General features: G+C 41.3%; 1 protein-coding gene across 2 annotated transcripts in view; it reads left to right on the top strand.

Annotated features, from left to right (window-relative positions):
* Positions 1-12,303, top strand: part of PFKM (phosphofructokinase, muscle) — a 79,869-nt gene extending 67,566 nt beyond the window's left edge. For both annotated transcript variants that reach the window (XM_018564542.1, XM_018564541.1), the window contains exons 20-24: positions 1,594-1,655; positions 6,033-6,144; positions 9,318-9,417; positions 9,500-9,605; positions 12,161-12,303. In XM_018564542.1, coding sequence (XP_018420044.1) covers positions 1,594-1,655; positions 6,033-6,144; positions 9,318-9,417; positions 9,500-9,605; positions 12,161-12,299 — 519 coding nt within the window. In that variant the 3' untranslated portion in view covers positions 12,300-12,303. The remainder of the gene's footprint in view (positions 1-1,593; positions 1,656-6,032; positions 6,145-9,317; positions 9,418-9,499; positions 9,606-12,160) is intronic.
* The last annotated feature ends 7,444 nt before the right edge of the window (positions 12,304-19,747 follow it).

Here is a 19,747-nt window from a genome sequence, read left to right as displayed (position 1 = left end):
AGATGATACCATATAGAAATGAATGTCTACAAAGAGTTGTTTCTAGCTACAAAGCTGCCTGAGGAAAAATCTGAAAAGCACCTTGCACACTTTCCCTGATTTTCACAATGCAGATTGATTTCTTTCACAACAGATAATATAATCTACACCTTAGTATGCGATACCCACTTCCCAGTGTGCATTACTAGGCTTTGCAGGAACAGTGCCAGGGAGTGTTGCCATTTACTAAAAAGACTGCCACGAGAGATGCAAATTACCCAGAGATTGCTGTGGAAGTTGATTTTAACAGGGGGGCACGTAGTCAGGGATTCTCACTCATTGGTGGTGTGCATGAAAAGTTTGGTTTTAGCAGCTCACCTATATCAGATGATTCACTATTCTCCTGGGTCTGCAGATCTCCAAAAAGTTAACTTTACTTAAAGTGCAACTGAAGTTAATTATTTTTTTTTCATCTTGGCTAAAGTGGAGATTAAATAAAACACCTGTCATGTTTTGCTGTCTGTGTACCTGTTAGGGAGATTCCCCCTCTCTATTTGTCTTGGTTACCGCTATCATTTATAGTGAAAGAAAATCTCACATTTTGGGTAGTCATCAGAGCAGGAATAGATCGGAAATCTTCCACTGGGGACACTAGTTCTGGTGACCCTGCTGATCATCAGGGATTTTCCTGTCTTTAGAGGGATTTCCTCTCACTTCCTGTTGTCGCTATCAGACAGAAATGAATGGGACACAGATGGCAAAAACGCCCTCCCTTGCCATATCCAAAACTGAAAAAATTTGACCATTTTTGAAAATAGATATTAAATGATACTTGTTTTTTTAGTTTGGAGTTGAGTGGGGAAGGATTAAAACCCTGTGTCAGGATTAAATGTTATCCATGGCTCCCAGATTTTCTGTCCCAGTGAGGAAATACCTTCAACAAGGAACAAGCAGCAATAATTATTTTTTGTGTATTGAAAGAATAAGTACAATATGCTGCAGGAAGCAGTCCTAATATATAACTTATATTTATTTTTCAATAGCAGAGTCTATCAAGAGTTTACAGCCACAGCATTTTGGGGCATATGCGCAACTCTGCCTTCATCAGGTCAAAGGTTTATTGTGTAGAAGGAATCTGGACCAGTGGTTAATCCTTGGTTTTACTTCATAGTAAGCTGTAGTTAAAACTTGTTCTGTTTGGTTGTCTGTCAGGGTTCTAGCATTTCACTACCGTATTTGCCTTGTATTTGCGTATAAGACAAGTTTTTAGACTTAAAAACATCCCCTGAAAATCAGGGGTTGTCTTATACGCCAGGTATACAATCTGTCAGCCCGCTGGATGTGCGGTAATACTGTATGTACTTCGGCTACGTACAGTATACTCCGCTAAGCCAATCACGGCGAGCGATGTATTCTATTAATGAATACAAAGCCTGCTCAGATTGGCAGAGGTAGTGTACATCGCTCACCGTGATTGGCTCAGCAGGGTATACTGTATGTAGCGAAGCTACCGTACATACAGTATTACACACCCAGTGTAGGTGGGTGAATTAAAAAACAGTAAAAGATAATATACCTAATGAGGAAAACAATAAGTGTCCTTATGTTTGTCAGGTAAATGTGGACCATCTTACAGAAAAAATGAAAACAACCGTGAAGAGAGGTTTAATTTTAAGGTATGTGACATTTAATAATATATTCTGATTGAATGCAAACCATTTTCTTATGAACGCTAACTATTGGCTTGCAACAGTGGTCAGGGATGTGAAAATCTACAAAAAACAAAAACTACTACTTGTCTAAGGACTAAAGCGGTAGACCCAAACTACTTGTCCCTCCTGACAATCTACTTGTCATGATCCAAAAAATAGTTTCAACCAAAACCGTATTTAACCGTGCGCTGTATGGGGTACAGATAGTACACCGGCAGGGGGAAAGGACCGTTCGCTGAAAGGTAAGTATAGCAGGAGGGGAGAGGGGGCCAGATTGAGTGGGTAATTCAATTTTAACAAATTACTTGGGAAAGTGAGCTTAGTAGAATGGGGCAGCACTTAGCGCGCACACACACACAATACTCTACGTGTGCGTTTATTTGCATGCATATGTTAGGGGTGCCGGGGTTCCTTTCAATTTTTATTTCTTTTATTTATTCTTTTCACTTTTTTTTCACTTAACTTTCTCCAAGTTTTAGAATACAGAATGTAGTTCTTCTTAGCTCCCCTAAGCATTGTCTGCATATTAACTGATTACACAACATAACCACAATTACATTTCTTTACGCGTTACCCTAAGGGCTCATTTACACCGACTGGGGCACGTTATGCTCCAAATAATGTGTCACCCACTGGTGTATGTTGTGTAAGGGTTGTGTGATGCATTGCAACAAAAAATATAATTTTTTTTTGCTTTATTAAAATGTTATAGAATTACATTTTATTAACCTCTATGCTTGTGGTGCAGGGACAGTGAGTTACGTAAAAATTCAGGCGTTCTTCATTTTTACGCTATGCACACCACCACCACATTTGGAGTCATAGTAAACAACTGTTTTCTATGTGCCCCCGTGCTGGGCTTGTGTTGATCTATGCAAAACAGATTAGCTCAATGGACGTAGTGTGAAGAAGCTCTAGCAGTCATGTGTGGAAACATTTACCTCATATCAGGAGCTGTGTGTAGTCAAGCCTTCTTTTCAACATGATTTAGATTAATGGTCATGATTAATGGTTTAGATCCAATGGTGCATTATAATGTGTTGTTTGTACATGGTAACTATGGGTGGTTGCCACGGACACACAGGCTGATTTGCTAAAGGAGTTCTTCACTCAAATTCAAATTTAATTTTTCACTTCAGTTATCCAGTCATGTGGAAAGTATCTGCACAAGATTGGATATTCAAAGTGAACAGGAAATTGCTTTTCACATAACTAGATAATTGAAGTGAATAGTTCACTCTATTTTCTGAGTAAAGAACCTGAGTTTTTCCAGGATACTATTTGCATGGAGTTTGCATGTCCTACCTGTTTATGTGGGTTTTCTTCTGGGTATTCTGGTTTCGTCCCACAGAGAAAGACAGACCAGGTTAATTGACTTCTGTCTAAATTGGCCGCGTGTGTGTGTGTGTGCGTTCGTGCGTGCGATGGGGACTGTATACAGTCCTGTGAAAAAGAAAGTACAACATCTTTTGAATTCTATGGTTTTAAATATCAGGACATAATTTTAAAAAATCAGCATGTCTTAAAATGAGGTAAATACAATTTTTCAGATGAACAACAACACATGACATAATACACTGTGCCATAATCTGTTTTACTAGGATAAAGCCAAAATAGAGAACTCATGTGTGAAAAGTGCACCTTATGATTCAGTAGCTTGTAGAACCACCTTTAGCAGCGATAACTTGAAGTAATCATTTTCAGTATGACCTAATTAGTCTCTCACATCATTGTGGAGGAATTTTATCCCACTCTTCTTTACAATGTTGCTTCAGTTCATTGAGGTTTGTGGACATTTGTTTATGCATTTCAGTCAGGCTCAGTTCGGGACTTTTGACTGGGCCATTGCAACACCTTGATTCTTTACTTTTTCAGCCATTCGGTTGTAGATTTGCTGGTGTGCTTGGGATCAATGTCCTGTTGCATGACCCAATTTTTGCCAAGCTTTAGCTGTCAGACAGATGGCCTCACATTTGACTCAAGAATATATTGGCATACAGATGAGTTCATGGCCGACTCTATGACTTCAGGGTGCCCAGGTCCTGTGTCTGCAAAACAAGCTCAAATCATCACCCCTCCACTAGCGTGCTTGACAGATGGTATGAGGTGTTTGTGCTAATATGCTGGGTTGGGTTTTTGCCAAACATGGCGCTGTGCATTATGGCCAAACATCTCCACTGTAGTCTCATTTGTCCAAAGGACATTGTTCCAGAAGTCTCTTGTGGTTTGTTCAGATACATGTTCTTTTTAGAGAGAAGAGGCTTTCTCCTGGCAACCCTTCCAAACAAACCAAACGTGTTCAGTCTTTTTCTAATTGTTCTGTTATGAGCATTAACATTTAACATGGTAACTGAGGCCTGTAGAGTCTGAGATGTAACGTTTGGATTTTTTGCAATTTCTCTGAACACTGCAAGGTCTGACCTACAGGTGAATTTGCTGGGACGTTTACTCCGGGGAAGATTGGCAGCTGCCTTGAATATTTTCCAATTGTGAAAAATCTTCCTCACTGTAGAATTGTGGACTTTAAATTGTTTGGAAATGGCCTTATAACCCTTCCCAGATTGCCAGGCAGCAACAATTCCTTCTCTAAATCACTGCTGATGTCTTGTCTCCTTGGCATTGAGTTAACACACACCTGAATGCTCCAGACCACCAAATTGCTAAAACTTTGGCTTCTATAGAGGTGGTCACGCTGGCTGATGATCAATTAATCAATGGCCTTTGATTTGCAGCACCTGGCTGCAACTTAGCCTCTTCATTCCTATGGAAGCAGTGAGGGTGTACTTAGTTTTTCACACATGAATTCTCCAGTTTGGCTTTACGTTTGTAAAATAAATAATGACACAGTGTTTTATTATTTCACATCACATTTCTTATGTTGTTGTTTATCTGAGGTTGCATTTACCGAATTTTAAGACCTTCTAAGGACCAGATGATTTTTATTAAGACCTGATATGTAAAATCATAGAATTCAAAGAGGGTGTACTTTGTTTTTCACACGACTGTATATAGGGTGCTATATAAGCATCTGTAATAAATAATACTAAAGTCACTATTTGCATATTAGCGTTCTCCATGCTTTACGGCTCCTGGGAAGCTCTACAACATATCTGACCATATGTACAGACATCTCTAGGTGCTTGCGGTGCACGGCTTTCTACAGTTTAGGGAAGTGAAAGTGAGTAGAAGAAGTTCACTTTCTTTAGTTGGAGAAGTAGCTGGGAAGGTAAGGCTAGTATAGAACTAAAATTTCTTTTTTTAGCTAAGTTTTCGCTATGAGAATACCATTTAACACTTTCCTTTGGAGTTTTTTTCAGCCTGAGTTTCATTTGTAAGATATTTTAACTAAATCAAAGTATACAAAGTCACCAGAACTCCAGACTTGAAAATGTGTCTTACAAAATGACACTTCTATGATGCTGTGAGCAGGGGCGTAACTAGAAATCATAGGGCCCCATAGCAAAATTTTGTATGGGGCCCCGTGATTGCTAGTCATGCCACTTGCAGAGCCCCAGCGGAGAGTGAGCCTGCAGAGCCCACCATAGACTCTCTATAGTGGTCTCTGCAGGGTCTGAGATCTCTTACCTGTCAGCGCCTCTGTGGTCGCCGGGCCACGACTCCTGTTCCGTCCCCGGGCCCCGACTCCTGTTCCATCCCCCGCCTCCTCTGCTATCGACGGGCCCCGCCTTCTCTTACATCACTGGCCCCACCTGCTGTTAGGTCGCTGGCCAGTGATGTAAGAGGAGGCGGGCCCCGCCTCCTCCATTCCGAACACTGCCCTCATCTGCCGCAGCGGCTGGCTGTCACTGACACAGCGGCTATGAGGCTATGAGGGGAAATGCGCCGTGGCCGCTGCTGAGCTGTGTTTGTGACAGCCAGCACCCCCACATGCCATAGCGGCCCTGGCCAGGCCCCCCTGTGCCCGGGCCCCATAGTGGCTGCCTGGGTCACTATGGCGATTGTTACGCCACTGGCCGTGAGTAAAGGATCCTGCAAAGCCCCAAAACACCCAAAACATCAGAATATACAGTATGTCTGTGATGCTGTCACAATAAATTTGTAAGATGCATTTTCATGTCTGGAGTGTTGGAGACTTTGTATTCCTTGATCTGGTTTTGGTGTGGCACCATCTGACCCGATCACCATCTGACCCGATCACTATGATCACTCATCTATTTTTTTAAGGTCTGATACCGTCCGGAATGAATTTCATATATAGACTGAATATTTAACTAAACTTACAATAGAAATTAACAGAATTGCTTGTTTGTTCCTTTATCTTATAAAGATGTTGATGAATGGCTAACCTGAAAAAATCAGTTTGTTTTTCTGGTTTTAAAGGAATGAAAAATGCAATGAAAACTACACCACCGATTTTATATTCAATTTGTATTCAGAGGAAGGAAAAGGCGTATTTGACTGCAGAAAAAATGTTCTTGGCCACATGCAACAGGTACGAATACATTCTGAATATATAGCAGTAATGCACTTTATTCTAATATATTAGGCATCCTATACAAATTCTAAAGAGGCTATTGCTCTTACTAAACTGAATTGCTTGACAGATTGCTGGAGAACTCATCTCTAGTGTGTTCATAGTTTTCTCTGAGTTTCTGTGTTGGTCTTACTGTACGTTTGGGTCTCACACTCTGTTCGGCAATATCTGCATAATCTGCTCCCTGTACGTCTGCGGGTTCAGAGGCATGATGTATCTGCGTTGGTTCAGCCATAAAAGAGTATTCAGAGCCTTGTCTAGACATTTTTCACGTTTTTTTGCAAAAAATGGTACTGTCTCTTTAAGAAGACGAACAGCATATATTAACTGAGGCTATGCATCTCATATTCTATGTCCCTATTGGGGCGGCACAGCTGCTGTAATTATTTCCTTTCAGAAAGTTGTCTAGAGCCTGGAGTTCAGTTTTAAAATACGCCTATCATGAGAGTAACATATAAGCTGCCATTTGCAGATCACCTTATGAAAATGCAATTTTCTAGTCTGTGTCGCTGTCGTCACTAACTTCAGAATTACAGACCTTGAATAAGCATGCAGCAGGTCATGGGAGAACCATGGAGAGGGAAGCCTGTTTTGAAATCCATTATTCTTCTAAGTAATGTAGAGGACACTAGAGTCAGCATGACAACAAAGCAGGCAGAACTAAATCAGCAATGGCTGATAGTATGTTTCCTTTAAGATTAGGCACCACATGGCACTTAGATATATTTAGACTATAAAGCTTTGGGTCCCCCAAACCCGACCACTACTGACTTAGTCTTCATTCCAAATCACAGCTTTAGTATGGCCTAAACACCCCACTATTCAATGGCGTGGCATGAATGTCTGTTCATGACCCAGATTTAGGGGATCCTTATCAACTTAGGTAAATATTTGGAAATAAGCACATGAAATCCAGCTTCTGGAGTCTGCTCTTAAAGCTGTGTCTGAAAAAGCCAGGCAGAAGGCAATGGACTGTGATGCCTGTGGTCTCCCTGCATTTCCCATTTACTGACTTGCCCTGCTTTGTGCTGCACTGTGTTTCCGGGTGTAGTTGGCCATCTTGGTAGAGTAGTAGGGCTGTGCTTCCTTTTGTCAGAGCTTCCTCCCCGGATAGCTGGTGATCTGATATCTGATGCGGGAATATCCAAGATGCAGCAGGAGAGCAGTCACAGGTAGAAGTTCCTCTTACATTACAAATATACATCTATGAGATCATAGGCACACTTGCATACCAGGAAGGTCACTACTATTTCAAGGAGGAATTCAAGGCAAAATTAACATTTTCAGGATACTACTTGGAAACAATTAGCATTGCTTGATGTTCCCTATCGCAAATCTTCACTTTATGAATTCAATAAAATGGCCTGGATGGGAAGGGGGTTTAACACCGCGGATGTCAACTGGTTAAAACCTGCTTTTGTTTTGCATTAAATTGTTTTGTCAGGTTCATGTTAGAGAGTCAGTTGAACGAAAATAGATATTTTAACTATAAATGGAATCTGGTAGGTTCTACACAATGAAAAAAAAATCCAACAGGGTGAGTGGGAAGCCTTCATAGTGGCCACAACAGGTTTGGAGACACAGGAAGTCAAGCACAGAAACTTTTAAGAAAGTTCTTTATCAATGAACAGGAATCCTCTATACTGAGTGTTCCTGTTCATTCATAAACATGAGAACAGTGTATGTTCACTATAACCACAATCATTAATGAACAGGAGGTGATGTAGATCAAGCCCATTCATTCATAATTGAGGATATAGTAAACATACTCTGTCCTCTATCTATAAACACTCAGGGATCACTGATCCCTGAGTGTTTGTACCTCTCTGACACGCTGTCACAGGAGGCTGAGCGAGCGGTGCGGGAGGAGAGCTCAGCCTCCTGTGACAACACTGGCTGTCTGCGCTCAGGAGAGAAAGAATGGATGCACCGCTGTATCGGTCAGAAAATGCCATTTTCGGCTGATATGTTTCCGCGGCCGATATATCGGTGCATCCCTAATAAATATGCCACTTTTGTACTTCTTTCTTATCTTCTTTTTTTCTTGCCTGGAAAGATGGGCAACAGCTGTCTGATCATTTCAGGTAGATTTATTTGGCGACGTACACTGTACGTCGTCAGTCACGAAGGGGTTAAACATTGAGGCTTCCTTGATCGGTTATTCCTTTAAGGACAAGAAGAGCTTGTAGCTGCCTATATGTTTAGACTTTTTCTATTCCTCAGTCATACCAGAAAAACATTCAGCCATAACACTGTGGTAAGATGAAGAGCAGGGTTACAGTAATGTGTATAAAATTATGTGTATATTGTAATATTCAGGGCGGATATGACCCGTAGCCAGCCGTATCAGACAATAAACTTGTATTCATTTCCACAAACAGTCAAAGTAAATGGCTTATATTCAGCAAACACAAGACTTCGGCTCAGCACCTGTATACTAAGTCCCACCTCAGGGTTAGAGTCCCAGCCTGCGCACAGAGGGTTCCAGTATGGACGCAGGTGCCCCAGCAATGTCTCGGCAGACTGTATTCCACAGCCTAACACACATAGCCATGTGTCCTATTCCAAACACTCCACACAGCCAGACTGACTGGCTTCCTGTTCCTTTTTAGCACACCCTCTGGCTGGTGGTTTAACCCTTTCATTTCCAGAACTGGCTGTAGTCAGGGATGGAGGATCTGAATACAAGGTGACTTTAACGGAACCACCACCTAAACAAGGGAGGGATATACCGTCCATCCAGGACCCATTCCTGGCGTCCTGTACAATATAAATAAAATATTAATACTAATATAATTAAAAAGGCAAGCATGGGAATGTATCTGCTGCTCTCAACTACTGTTTTATTTAATAAACTATTATTTTCCAATGGGGCGTTTTCTTTTTTGTTTGTAGTACATACATAAGAGTACATACTCTTGTATGTAGAATTTGTTAATTACAGGAATCCACAACAAACCATAATAAATGTAAATAAAAGCTGTAAACCGGCACAATTAGATTTAGGAAATATCACATTACATTTTACTAGAAGCTGGAAGGAATGTTCTCTTCGACCTGGGTCTAAACATTGTTAATGGCAAGCATCTGATAATTGGTACGACTTCCTATACTATTGCTTTCTTTTCTAGGGAGGAACACCCACCCCATTTGACAGGAACTTTGGTACAAAAATGGGTGCAAAAGCCGTGCTGTGGATAACTGGAAAAGTGAAGGAGTGTTCTAGACATGGTAAAACACCCCAAAATGTTTTATGTAGAATGACTTCTCTTCTGTAGAATTACTTAACTTCTGAACTTTAACTCTATTGTAGGTCGCATATTTGCAAATACAGCAGATTCCGCCTGCTTACTGGGAATGCGCAAGAGAAGCCTAGTTTTCCAGCCATTGGCGGACCTGAAAGAACAAACTGATTTTGAGTATGTTTTTGTTTTTTTTTTTACAGCCATTACATTGCACACTCATAAGATTCATTAACATGAAAGTCTAAAACTGGCCATACACTGATAGATTTTCATATAAGTGTTCATATTAACAAATGTTCAGTATGAAAAAATGTCAATGTGAAAACATTTGATGAGGTCATCATGTCTTTTGACGTTTCATTTGATTTTGGAATGAATAGAGTTTGTCAAACAAAAATCTAATTTACTGTTTGATGGACTTATGTCTTTATTCAGCCTCAAATACTATGTAACAATGCAACTAACTTTGTATGAGAGAAAAAAAAAAAAACACATTTTTTTTTGGTCACTATTGAAATTAGCCCTATTAAAAGGAGAACTATGGGGTCAGGGCTTTTCCCCATAGTTCTCCTAAGGGTCACAGGAGAACACAACCTAGCGTTCTCCCATGACCCAAAGCTCAGTATACCGCGAGCTACAGCTCGCGGTATACTGAGACGCCGCAGCCGGATCCCGACAATACTGTCTGGATCCACCCAAATGCAGGATTGACAGCTGGCTCTGCCTATCCAAAGGCAGAGCCAGCTGTGCCCGCCCCCTCCCCCGTCCGTTTCGCCAGTCAGGACCCACGTTGAAGTCTCTTAAAATTGTGAACTCAAGTAATAGTCTTAATGATCTTTGTGAGCAAAGGCAGATTAGGCAAATCCTATAGGAATCCTGGACTGTAATATACACACTTGGCAATAAACCTGAAATCCTTTATATTCAGAGTACCCAGCAATGTATATTCGTAAAGGGTGAAAATCCCCTCCAATGTTCAAAGACTTGGGTAGGAGCTAGACACTGAGGAGTCACATGACTGTGTTTGGCTCTGACAAAGTCTTCTATCATGATAAAGTATTTGAGGTTGAATAAAGACATAAGTCCATCAAGTCCAACCTATTGTGTGTATGCATTTATGTTTGATCTGGTGTATGCGTGTGTATTAGTCCATGTGTGATTTAGATCTTAGGCGTACTGTACCCCTGTATGTTATGATCTCTAATGAACTCGTCCAAGAGTTTCTTGAATGATTCCACACTCTTGGCTGCAATCACTTCCTGCGGCAGTGAGTTCCAGACCCTAACCGCTCTAACTGTGAAGAACCCCTTGCGCCCCGTGTGTTGAACATTTTTTTCCACCAATTTTTGGTGGTGCCCTCTGGTCTTTGTTACGGAGCTAACCGTAAAGAGTTTGTTAATAATGTTGCTGTCACCCTTGAACAGTTTATACAAGATAATCATGTCCCCCCTAATCTCCTAACTTCCAAAGAGAACATATTTAATTTTAACAACCTTGCTTCATAGTTCAGGTCCTCCAACCCCTTAATGAGTTTGGTTGCCCTCCGCTGGACTTTTTCTAGCTCAAGGATATCTTTTCTGAGTACTGGTGACCAAAACTGGACCGCATACTCCAGATGAGGCCGAACCAGTGATCTGAAAAGTGGTAATATGTATGTGAACCTCTATGTATCTCTGTGTGTAGAGCCAGTCTAACTTAAGAGTCCCCATTGGTTTATGTATTGTTGTGTTGACGTCAAGACCTTATCTAACGAAAACCTGTAACTTATTAGTTGAAGAATATTTTTTAGGAGGTAAGTGTGCTGTGGGTTAAGCAGGAACATTTTTTTTCCAGTGAGGCAGAAACCCACAACATCTGGGCATCTGGCACAAAATTATTGTCTTTGAGAATACTTCTAATACCTCTTCATGTCTAGCTAGAGTGTGGCATCATACCTCTCTGATCAGCAGAAACAACAGATCATACACTTGCTACATACTCAGATGTATGTTATGGCAGTGCAGTCATTTCCACCCACTGTGCTTCTGCAGATAAATGTGTGCACATAAGATAACGCTGAGCTTTTCATGCAGTATGTGTGAAGATCATCAATAAATGAAAAAACATAAATCAAATGTTATGTGACACTTCATTCATGTGTTTTCTATCCATCCTCCATATAAAAGTCTGGTTTGGAAGGCACATTGTAAAAATTGACCTAAAGACTAGAATTGGCTCGAGGTCCTCTGCTCCTATGAAATAACTGCCCTGAAATACTTATTTGTTCACTGATGTGGACCCCTTTCTGGTGTGACTAGCCACTGCTTGTCTGATGCATCTGCTTCATTACCACAGCCAAGGGTGAGTTTTGTGTGTGAAGGGGGGTATTCAATCAGTGCCTCTTATGGTGGCCATCAATGTAATGATCTGTGACCAATTTAGGTACCAGTGATTGACAGAATTCTGCCACAGCTGATCATCATGGCAGAGTCAAAATAAACGAAGTTCATTAAATTGATCTGATGGAGGATCATTGTTTTGCAATTTTTATTCAATACGATCTATTTACAGTATTTGCATTGAAAGATCTATTGTATGATCATATTGATACTTGTGTGGCTTCTTTAGGTTAGGTAGGTCAGGGCATACTTCTGCAAATGTTATATTTTGACCACAGGATATAAGGTATAAAAGAATATGACATTTGTGCATGTATATGTAAAGATGATGTATTTTTCAATGTGTTTTAGACATCGCCTGCCCAAACAGCAGTGGTGGTTGAAACTTTGCCCCATTCTCAAGATTCTGGCTAAATACAACATCAACCTGGACACATCAGAGGCAGCACATTTGGAGCACATCACCCGGAAGATATCTGTAGAATCCTAAATCTGGAATATGAGTGACATGTACTTTTCACCTCAAAGGGCTCTTCACTGTTATTGCCATAAATTAGAATAAACCAGTTTCCTACATGTCATGGAGGAAGCTATCCTGTATGCTGAAACAGCAGTGACTAGAATGCTTCTAAAACTTTGAAATGTGTGGTATATTGGAGGCTGGAAATATATGTTGCTTTTAGTCTTGATTTCCACATTTTGCATTTATGATGTTAGGTTTAGATTACAGCATGGCTTACTCCCATTATGTGTAGGTAATGGTTGCACTTTTACTTCAGGCCCTGGTTGATTACTGTTACTTTCATATCATTTTTTTTCTCTCTTGGTTTGTGTAGAGTGATAGTTTAAAAACTTGTCCATAAGACACTAAAGCAGCAAACGTTGCATCCTTTAATGTGACATCAGAGCACATGTCTTGAAATAACGATTAGTAAAGGTGCCAGTCACTGCATGTTGTAATACGTTTTCCTAAAATGAAAGATGAAACCGATACAGTGTTTCATCACGTCTGCTTTCCAGACTTCTAGTGTGTCAAATCTGGAGGGAAGGAGAAGTAGAATTGTTGACCTCAGAAACCAGTTAAATGTTTGCTATACCTTTCTAGCACTAGAAGAACAACCTCTAGCGTATGGTTGGTTATAGCAACCAACCATACGCTAGAGGTTGTTCTTCTAGCGGGCAATGTGGCTGTTTTCATTTCTCTATAAATGATGCACAGAATTAGACCATTTTATGATTTTTCATTATTCTGGTACTCTTTTAAGGTGATAACCCATCTATTTAAATAAACTCTTGAAAACTTTGTTTGTGTTTCATATTTACCATTTTAATACCTCATCTCAACTCACAAAAGGCCCCATTGATTACAAAAATGTTCTTTTTGTTTTTAAAAGAGAACTATGTAAGTGTTTATGTACATGTCCTCCCGCTTAAGGGTCACGGGAGGACATATACTGTATTAGCGTCCCCCCGTGACCCAAAGCTCAGTATAAAAACATACACACCCATCGCACTCTGGACCGGATAGAAAACCCTAATTCTAGGGTGAAATGACCGTGGATGCCTCCGCAAAATAAATTCAAAAAAGGTCACAAGCACTCCAGCATGTAGAAAAGTCAATGTTTATTGACTTCACAGGTGTCACATCATCAGAGCGACGTTTCGGAACAGCAAAGTCCCTTCCTTAGGAAAACTTTCATTATCTGTTTGGCCTGAGGAAGGGACTTTGCTGTTCCGAAACGTCGCTCTGATGATGTGACACCTGTGAAGTCAATAAACATTGACTTTTCTACATGCTGGAGTGCTTGTGACCTTTTTTTGAATTTTTTCCAAAGCTCAGTATATCGCGAGCTACAATGCTGTCGAGATCCACCCAGCAGCGTGAATGACAGCTGGCTCTGCCTATCTAGAGGCAGAGCCAGCTTTACCCTCCCCCGTCCGTTCCGCCAGTCAGCGCTGGAGGAGGGGGGAATCCCTGTTACCCTGTCAGTCACCACTCCCTGCAGGGACATGATAGAGAAGTGAGCGAGCTACGGTATGCGTTCGCTCACTTCCCAATCTATTGAACCGAAGTGTGACAGTTTAATTGTCACACGTCGGCTCAAACTATGAGGAGGAGTGATTTTCATTCGCCTCATAGTTCTCCTTTAACTGCTTGAAGGCCAGGTGTTTATACCCCCTTCCTGGCCAGGCCATTTTTCAGTATTCAGCGCTGCGGTACTTTGACTGACATTTATTCAGTCATACAACGCTGTACTGAAATGAATTTTATACCATTTTTTGGGGACAGATAGAGCTTTCTTTTGGTGGTGTTTAATCACCACTGCGGTTTAAATGTTTTACTATAATTAGGAGAAATTACTGAAAATGTTTTAAAAAATATTTTTTTTAAAACATGGTTAGGAAACATTTATTATTACCCAGTTTTTTGGTAAAATATAAAAGTCGGGGTCACGTCGGGTAAATGGACACCAAACATGTCAAGCTTTAAAATTGCGCGCACCCGCGAAATCGCAGAAAACTACCATACCCAAAATTGGCCATAGGTGGCGCTTTAAAAGCTTTTACCGCTCATCAGTTTAGTGTTATCAGTGATTGATGGGCCTAGAATTATTGCTCTCACTGTGACGTTTGCGGCAATATGTAACATGTGCATCGTAATGGGCGCAATCGCCATTTTTTCACGTATGCGCCCGACGCATGTTTGCGTGCATGTATATATGGGTGGGGACTTAATGTTTTTTTTATTTTTTATGTTTAACTTTAAAAATAAAGACAAAAGACTTGCACATGAGAGTATACATCTTCAAGTCTACAGTATATTAAATAGTATGATCCACAATATAGCAACATCCTCAAAATCAATAAGGCATCATTTCTCATCACAGTCAAAAAGTATGAAGAAAATATAGAAAAAGATTGTAAAGAAAAGGGAGAAAAAGTTGAGATAGGACAGTGACCGCTGGGCAAATATTAACAAGGATGAACGAAGACCAGGACCTTTGCCTAACAGCAAAACCCATAAATACGAGATACAATCTACTTGAAAAGACAGATTATGGGAAGCCTCAATATTTCAAAATATCAAAATATTATCGGGAACTAACTGTAAGCTAGATTTGAACAGTGTCTGCCTTTAACAAAGGGTTACAGATCTAGAAACATTGGAGGGAATTTATTAAAGCTAGAGCAAACATAGTCTGAGCAGTTGCCCATGGCAACCAATCAGCATCTCTCTTCAGTTTGCCCAGACCGTTTCCTTTCACTTGGAAATTGAGAGAGAAGCATGCAAAGACCTACTAGACAGACACATGTAAAAGGTATGCTATGTGAATGGGAACACCTAACAAACATATAATGAGGTTTTCTAAAATTTGACCGCAAAGTGGAAATACACTTTAAAGGCCATCCAGCACGCCCATATCCTGCAGAACATTTCCCCACTATATACACAGAGCGCCACAGCCGGGATGCATCCCGACAATACTGTGGAGATCCACCAAGCTGGCCGATTGAGAGCGGGCTCTGCTTATCTAGACAGAGAGCCTGCTGTGCCAGCCCCCTCCCCATCCGTTCTTCCAGTCAGCACTGGAGGATCGGAGAAGGAAGGGGAGAATCCCTGCGGGAAGCGGTGACTGGCAGTCACCACACTCTGCAGGGAGATGATCGGGAAGTGAGCGAGCGACAGTATGCGTTCGCTCACTTCCCGATCTATTGAGCCGACATGTGACAGTTTCATTGTCACAGGTCGGCTCTAACTATGAGGATGAGTGGAAATCACTCATCTTATAGTTCTCCTTTAAAGTGTTGGTAGTGCCCTCTAAGGCCTCATTCACATTCACATATGTACGTGCATATTGTATCATATGCAACACATGCAAATAAATGGCTCCATACACATAGCCGCGTATGGAGCCGTATATTTGCGTAGCGTATATATGTGCAAAAACAGAATGGAACAGAGATGCGTCCGGGCAGTGTATTTTTGCGTGTTTACGCGTATATATGCACACAGCACAATAAAAATTCCATTACGAGTGATGCATTCTGGGATTGCATATAGTGCATACATATATGTGCATAGACGCTCGTATATATGCGCATAGACGCGTATATACGCAATATACCATTTTGCTTGCGTTGTGTGTGAATGAGGCCTTAGGCAGCAGGATGGTGATGTATTCCTTTTCAGTTCCAGGAGCCTGGTGCAGTATATTTTGGTCTAGCAAAAAGCAAATGTGAATTTCTCTGTTTGGAACAATGCCAACACTAAAGGACAGACATCACCTCTGCACTCACAGTGCAACCCATAACTAGCTAATACATTCTCCTGTCACCCATCCATACTTCATTTCCATAAAAAGGGAGATTTAAAAAAATCTGCCAAAATTCCAATCATTCACTACAGCTGTTGACCTTTGTTGGTATAATTCCTTCTCCAAAACATACAAAAAGAACAAAGTTATAAAAGTAACTCTTAATACTGATGAAGGGGGATATTGTGGACCCCCAAAATGCATTAGCTGTTTCATTCTAATATTCTTTATGAATAAAATACTATACTGGACTCTACTATCTGCAGTGGCACCCCCATTTTGTTTTTGTTCCACATTTGGTACCACTGGAGACCCCATATACCCCTTGAGAGGAGCTCCCCCAAGAACATTTGACACCTAAAAAAAGAGAATTATTGACAAATCTTGCACCTCTTCCACAAATCTCAAAACCCCCTCCTGAGTCTGAGCTAGAGCTCTTCAATCAGCAAAGTTCATGGTCTGCTATTTGGAAAGCTCCAGCTCAGACTTGACAGGGTGTGTGTTGGGCCTCTGCTGAGAGACAACGCATTGAAGGGATTTTATCAAAGCTGGAGCAGACAAAATCCGGAGCAGTTGTGCATGGCAGCCAATCAGCTTCTCTCTTTCATTTTCAAATCGTAACTGAACAAAATAAGAGAAGCTGATTGGTTGCCCTGGGCAACTGCTCCAGATTATGTCTGCTCCAGTTTTGATAAATCCCCCCCCCCCCAGAGATTGTGTTCTTGTCTGCAGCATGCTGGCAAGGGACAGGTTTTTGTACTAGGGCTGTGGCTGCTTTCTTGACGAAATAAGTCCCATTATCGGTGTCGATAGGAAAAAAGCCTCAGTCGTGGGTGTTGGTGTGCTAAAATCAGTCTCATCATTGGTATCAGTTAAACAAAATTATTGTCAATTGTTGGTGTCGGTTGGAGCAAAATGAACCCCCAGCCGTGCACTGGTGCCTCTCAGTCGGCCCACAACTTTGCTTTGACTGTCAGGCGGAGGATTACTCAGCCCGACACGCTGCCAGCATAATTGCTGTGCTTGTTGACATTCCAATACTTGGCACTCAAAACTTCAGGAGATTCAGTCAAGCTCCTGGAAGATCACTACAAAATATCAGGTGACTCCCAACTTTGCCCAGTGTGCTTATATTTGATATATCACTGCCCAGGAAAACGTGGACTTTGTGGAATCACAGAACAAATGCACTTCATAGATTTGCGGAGCTAGATTTGTAACCCAGCCTGCCTAACCCTGTATGTATCCTCTTTGTATTTGGTTGATAAACATTGTATGGTGTCTTTCTGACCTTGAGGAAGGGACCCTACGCGGCCCCGAAACGTCATTTTTTTTTTTGGATGTCTGTGACACTTTTTGTGACATATTTATCTTTATTACGGAGTGCTGGTGATTTCCTGCTTTTTCTGACCTCTTACACATCAGCAACAAGTATTCAAAGGTCACAGCACAAGTTTCGCTAACATTTGCAGTGCAGATTTGTACTTCAGTGTGGCATATGTGGTTGTCTGTGCTCAGTGAGTGCTTGACACACCTTGGCTGCTGCAGATTGTTTTCAGTATGATCATTACACTGATGGACGCATCTATCACACGTGGAAATTATTGTGACTCTGGATGCTTAAAACACTGCTTATACAGGTGAAACTCGAATAATTAGAATATCGTGCAAAAGTAATTGCAGTAAGTGCTGCAAAAGGGGCCCAAACCAAGTACTGAGTACATATGCATGCTTGTACTTTTCAGAGGTCCAATATTGTTCTATGTACAATCCTTGTTTTATTGATTGCATGTAATATTCTCATTTTCTGAGGTTGTGGATTTGGGGTTCTTGGGGTTTTCATGAGCTGTAAGCCATAATCATCACAATTATGACAAATCACAGCTTGAATTATCTTGCTTTGCATGTAATGAGTCTATCTCATATATTAGTTTCACCTTTTAAGTTGCATTAGTGAAATAAATGAACTTTGCACGATATTCTAATTATTTGAGTTTCACCTGTAGGTGAGATATCTGCAAGCTTTGCAGCTCAAAGACAAAGAGTGCATCTGTCCAGGTATAACAGGGCAGGCCCCTATAGAGGACTGCAAGTCCCAGTATACCCCGACAACCATCAGGGTCTATTTATAAATAGTATTGGTTTATTTCCTCCAGCAACATATACATGATATCATGTGAATAGCTGAAAGAATGTATATGTTGTGCTGAGCTTCTTTTATTACTCTTAAGGTGCCAATACACCTGCCTAATATGGTACGATAATCACGGGTGATCCCGCGATCATACGATAATCGACAGGTGTGTGGAAGGCGCGCAACCGTTTCTACTGTACGGTCGCACGTCTTTTGTCTTCCTAGTAAAAATAGAAGAGAGCCCTCCGCACACCCCACAGCAGTCCCGGCCAATTAGAGAATGATGGTGCTCGAAGTGACTCGATTCACGGATGGCACCGTGCAAACACAGAGCAAAAAAACAAAAAGTCACCAGCACTCGAAACTTGAAAGTAGAAATGTCCCTTTATTGGACAAAAAACGTCAAGAAGAACCTGACGTTTCGGGGCCGCACAGGGTCCCTTCTTCAAGGCAGAAAGTATTCAAGTTTCGAGTGCTGGTGACTTTTTTTTTTTTTTTGCTTTTTGTCTTCCTAGCACGCTGCAAAACCTGTCGAAAATCGTATGATTTTCGGCGGGTTAGTGGCGTGCTCGGAAGACAAATGCTGAACAGGCCGGGGTGCGCAAGCGTACACTGCCCGCTCAGCATTGCAGTCATCTGAAGCACTCCCCTCAGCGGGGCGGGCTTGCGATGATCGCACGTACGATCTGCCTGTCCAAGATGGGCAGATCGTACGAGATTTTAATTACCTTACAACCATCGCAGGATGAAAGTCGTGCGATGGTTGTAAGGTGTATGGCCAGCTTTAGAAGAAGTCCCAGCACAATGTCCCTAGAAATGATTCTGCAATATAGTTGCTTGTGCTCTTAGCAGCACAGTATACCTGGCAATGCTAGAATCATCACAAAACTATCCAAATCTACCTGCAATGGATTCTGCTGTGTCTCTACCAGACAACAGGCACCATGTATCTGCTTTTCCTGGGATGTCCTTGTGCTCAGCAGTGCAATGTCCCGAAAATCATGTAATTATTATACAGCATATAAAGTTAGAGATCTTCTGTTATTCTTTTCCATATACAGATCAGCTGTGCAGTGCCCTTGGAAATGCTCATCTATTTATTACACTGCATCCACCTACTCTCCCACATACACAGGTCAGCATTGCTGTGTCCCTGAAAATCTTTATACAGTTATGATAGGTTGTATATAGCTATGTTTCTGCTGTACTCATCCCCCATAGCCACATTGGCAGTGCACTGTCCGTGGAAATTATTATATACTGTATACAACTGTGTACTGGCTGTACTTATCCCCCATACTCAGGTTAGCAGCGTCATGCCCCTAGAAATGATCCAATTATTACATCTATATATCTGTATCTCCCATACACCCAGCAGTAAAGCGTCCCTGTAAATTATCATATGATTATCCAAGCTGTATGCAACTAGCTATCATCTGCTATATAACAGTTACCCTTATGCACAGATCAGCATTGCAACGTCCCAGG

Source organism: Nanorana parkeri, unplaced genomic scaffold (genome assembly GCF_000935625.1).
Source record: "Nanorana parkeri isolate BGI_ZX_2015 unplaced genomic scaffold, ASM93562v1 scaffold758, whole genome shotgun sequence".
Taxonomy (NCBI): Eukaryota; Metazoa; Chordata; class Amphibia; order Anura; family Dicroglossidae; genus Nanorana; species Nanorana parkeri.
Note: the sequence above shows the minus strand (reverse complement) of the source record. Positions and strands in the feature narration are given on the sequence as shown.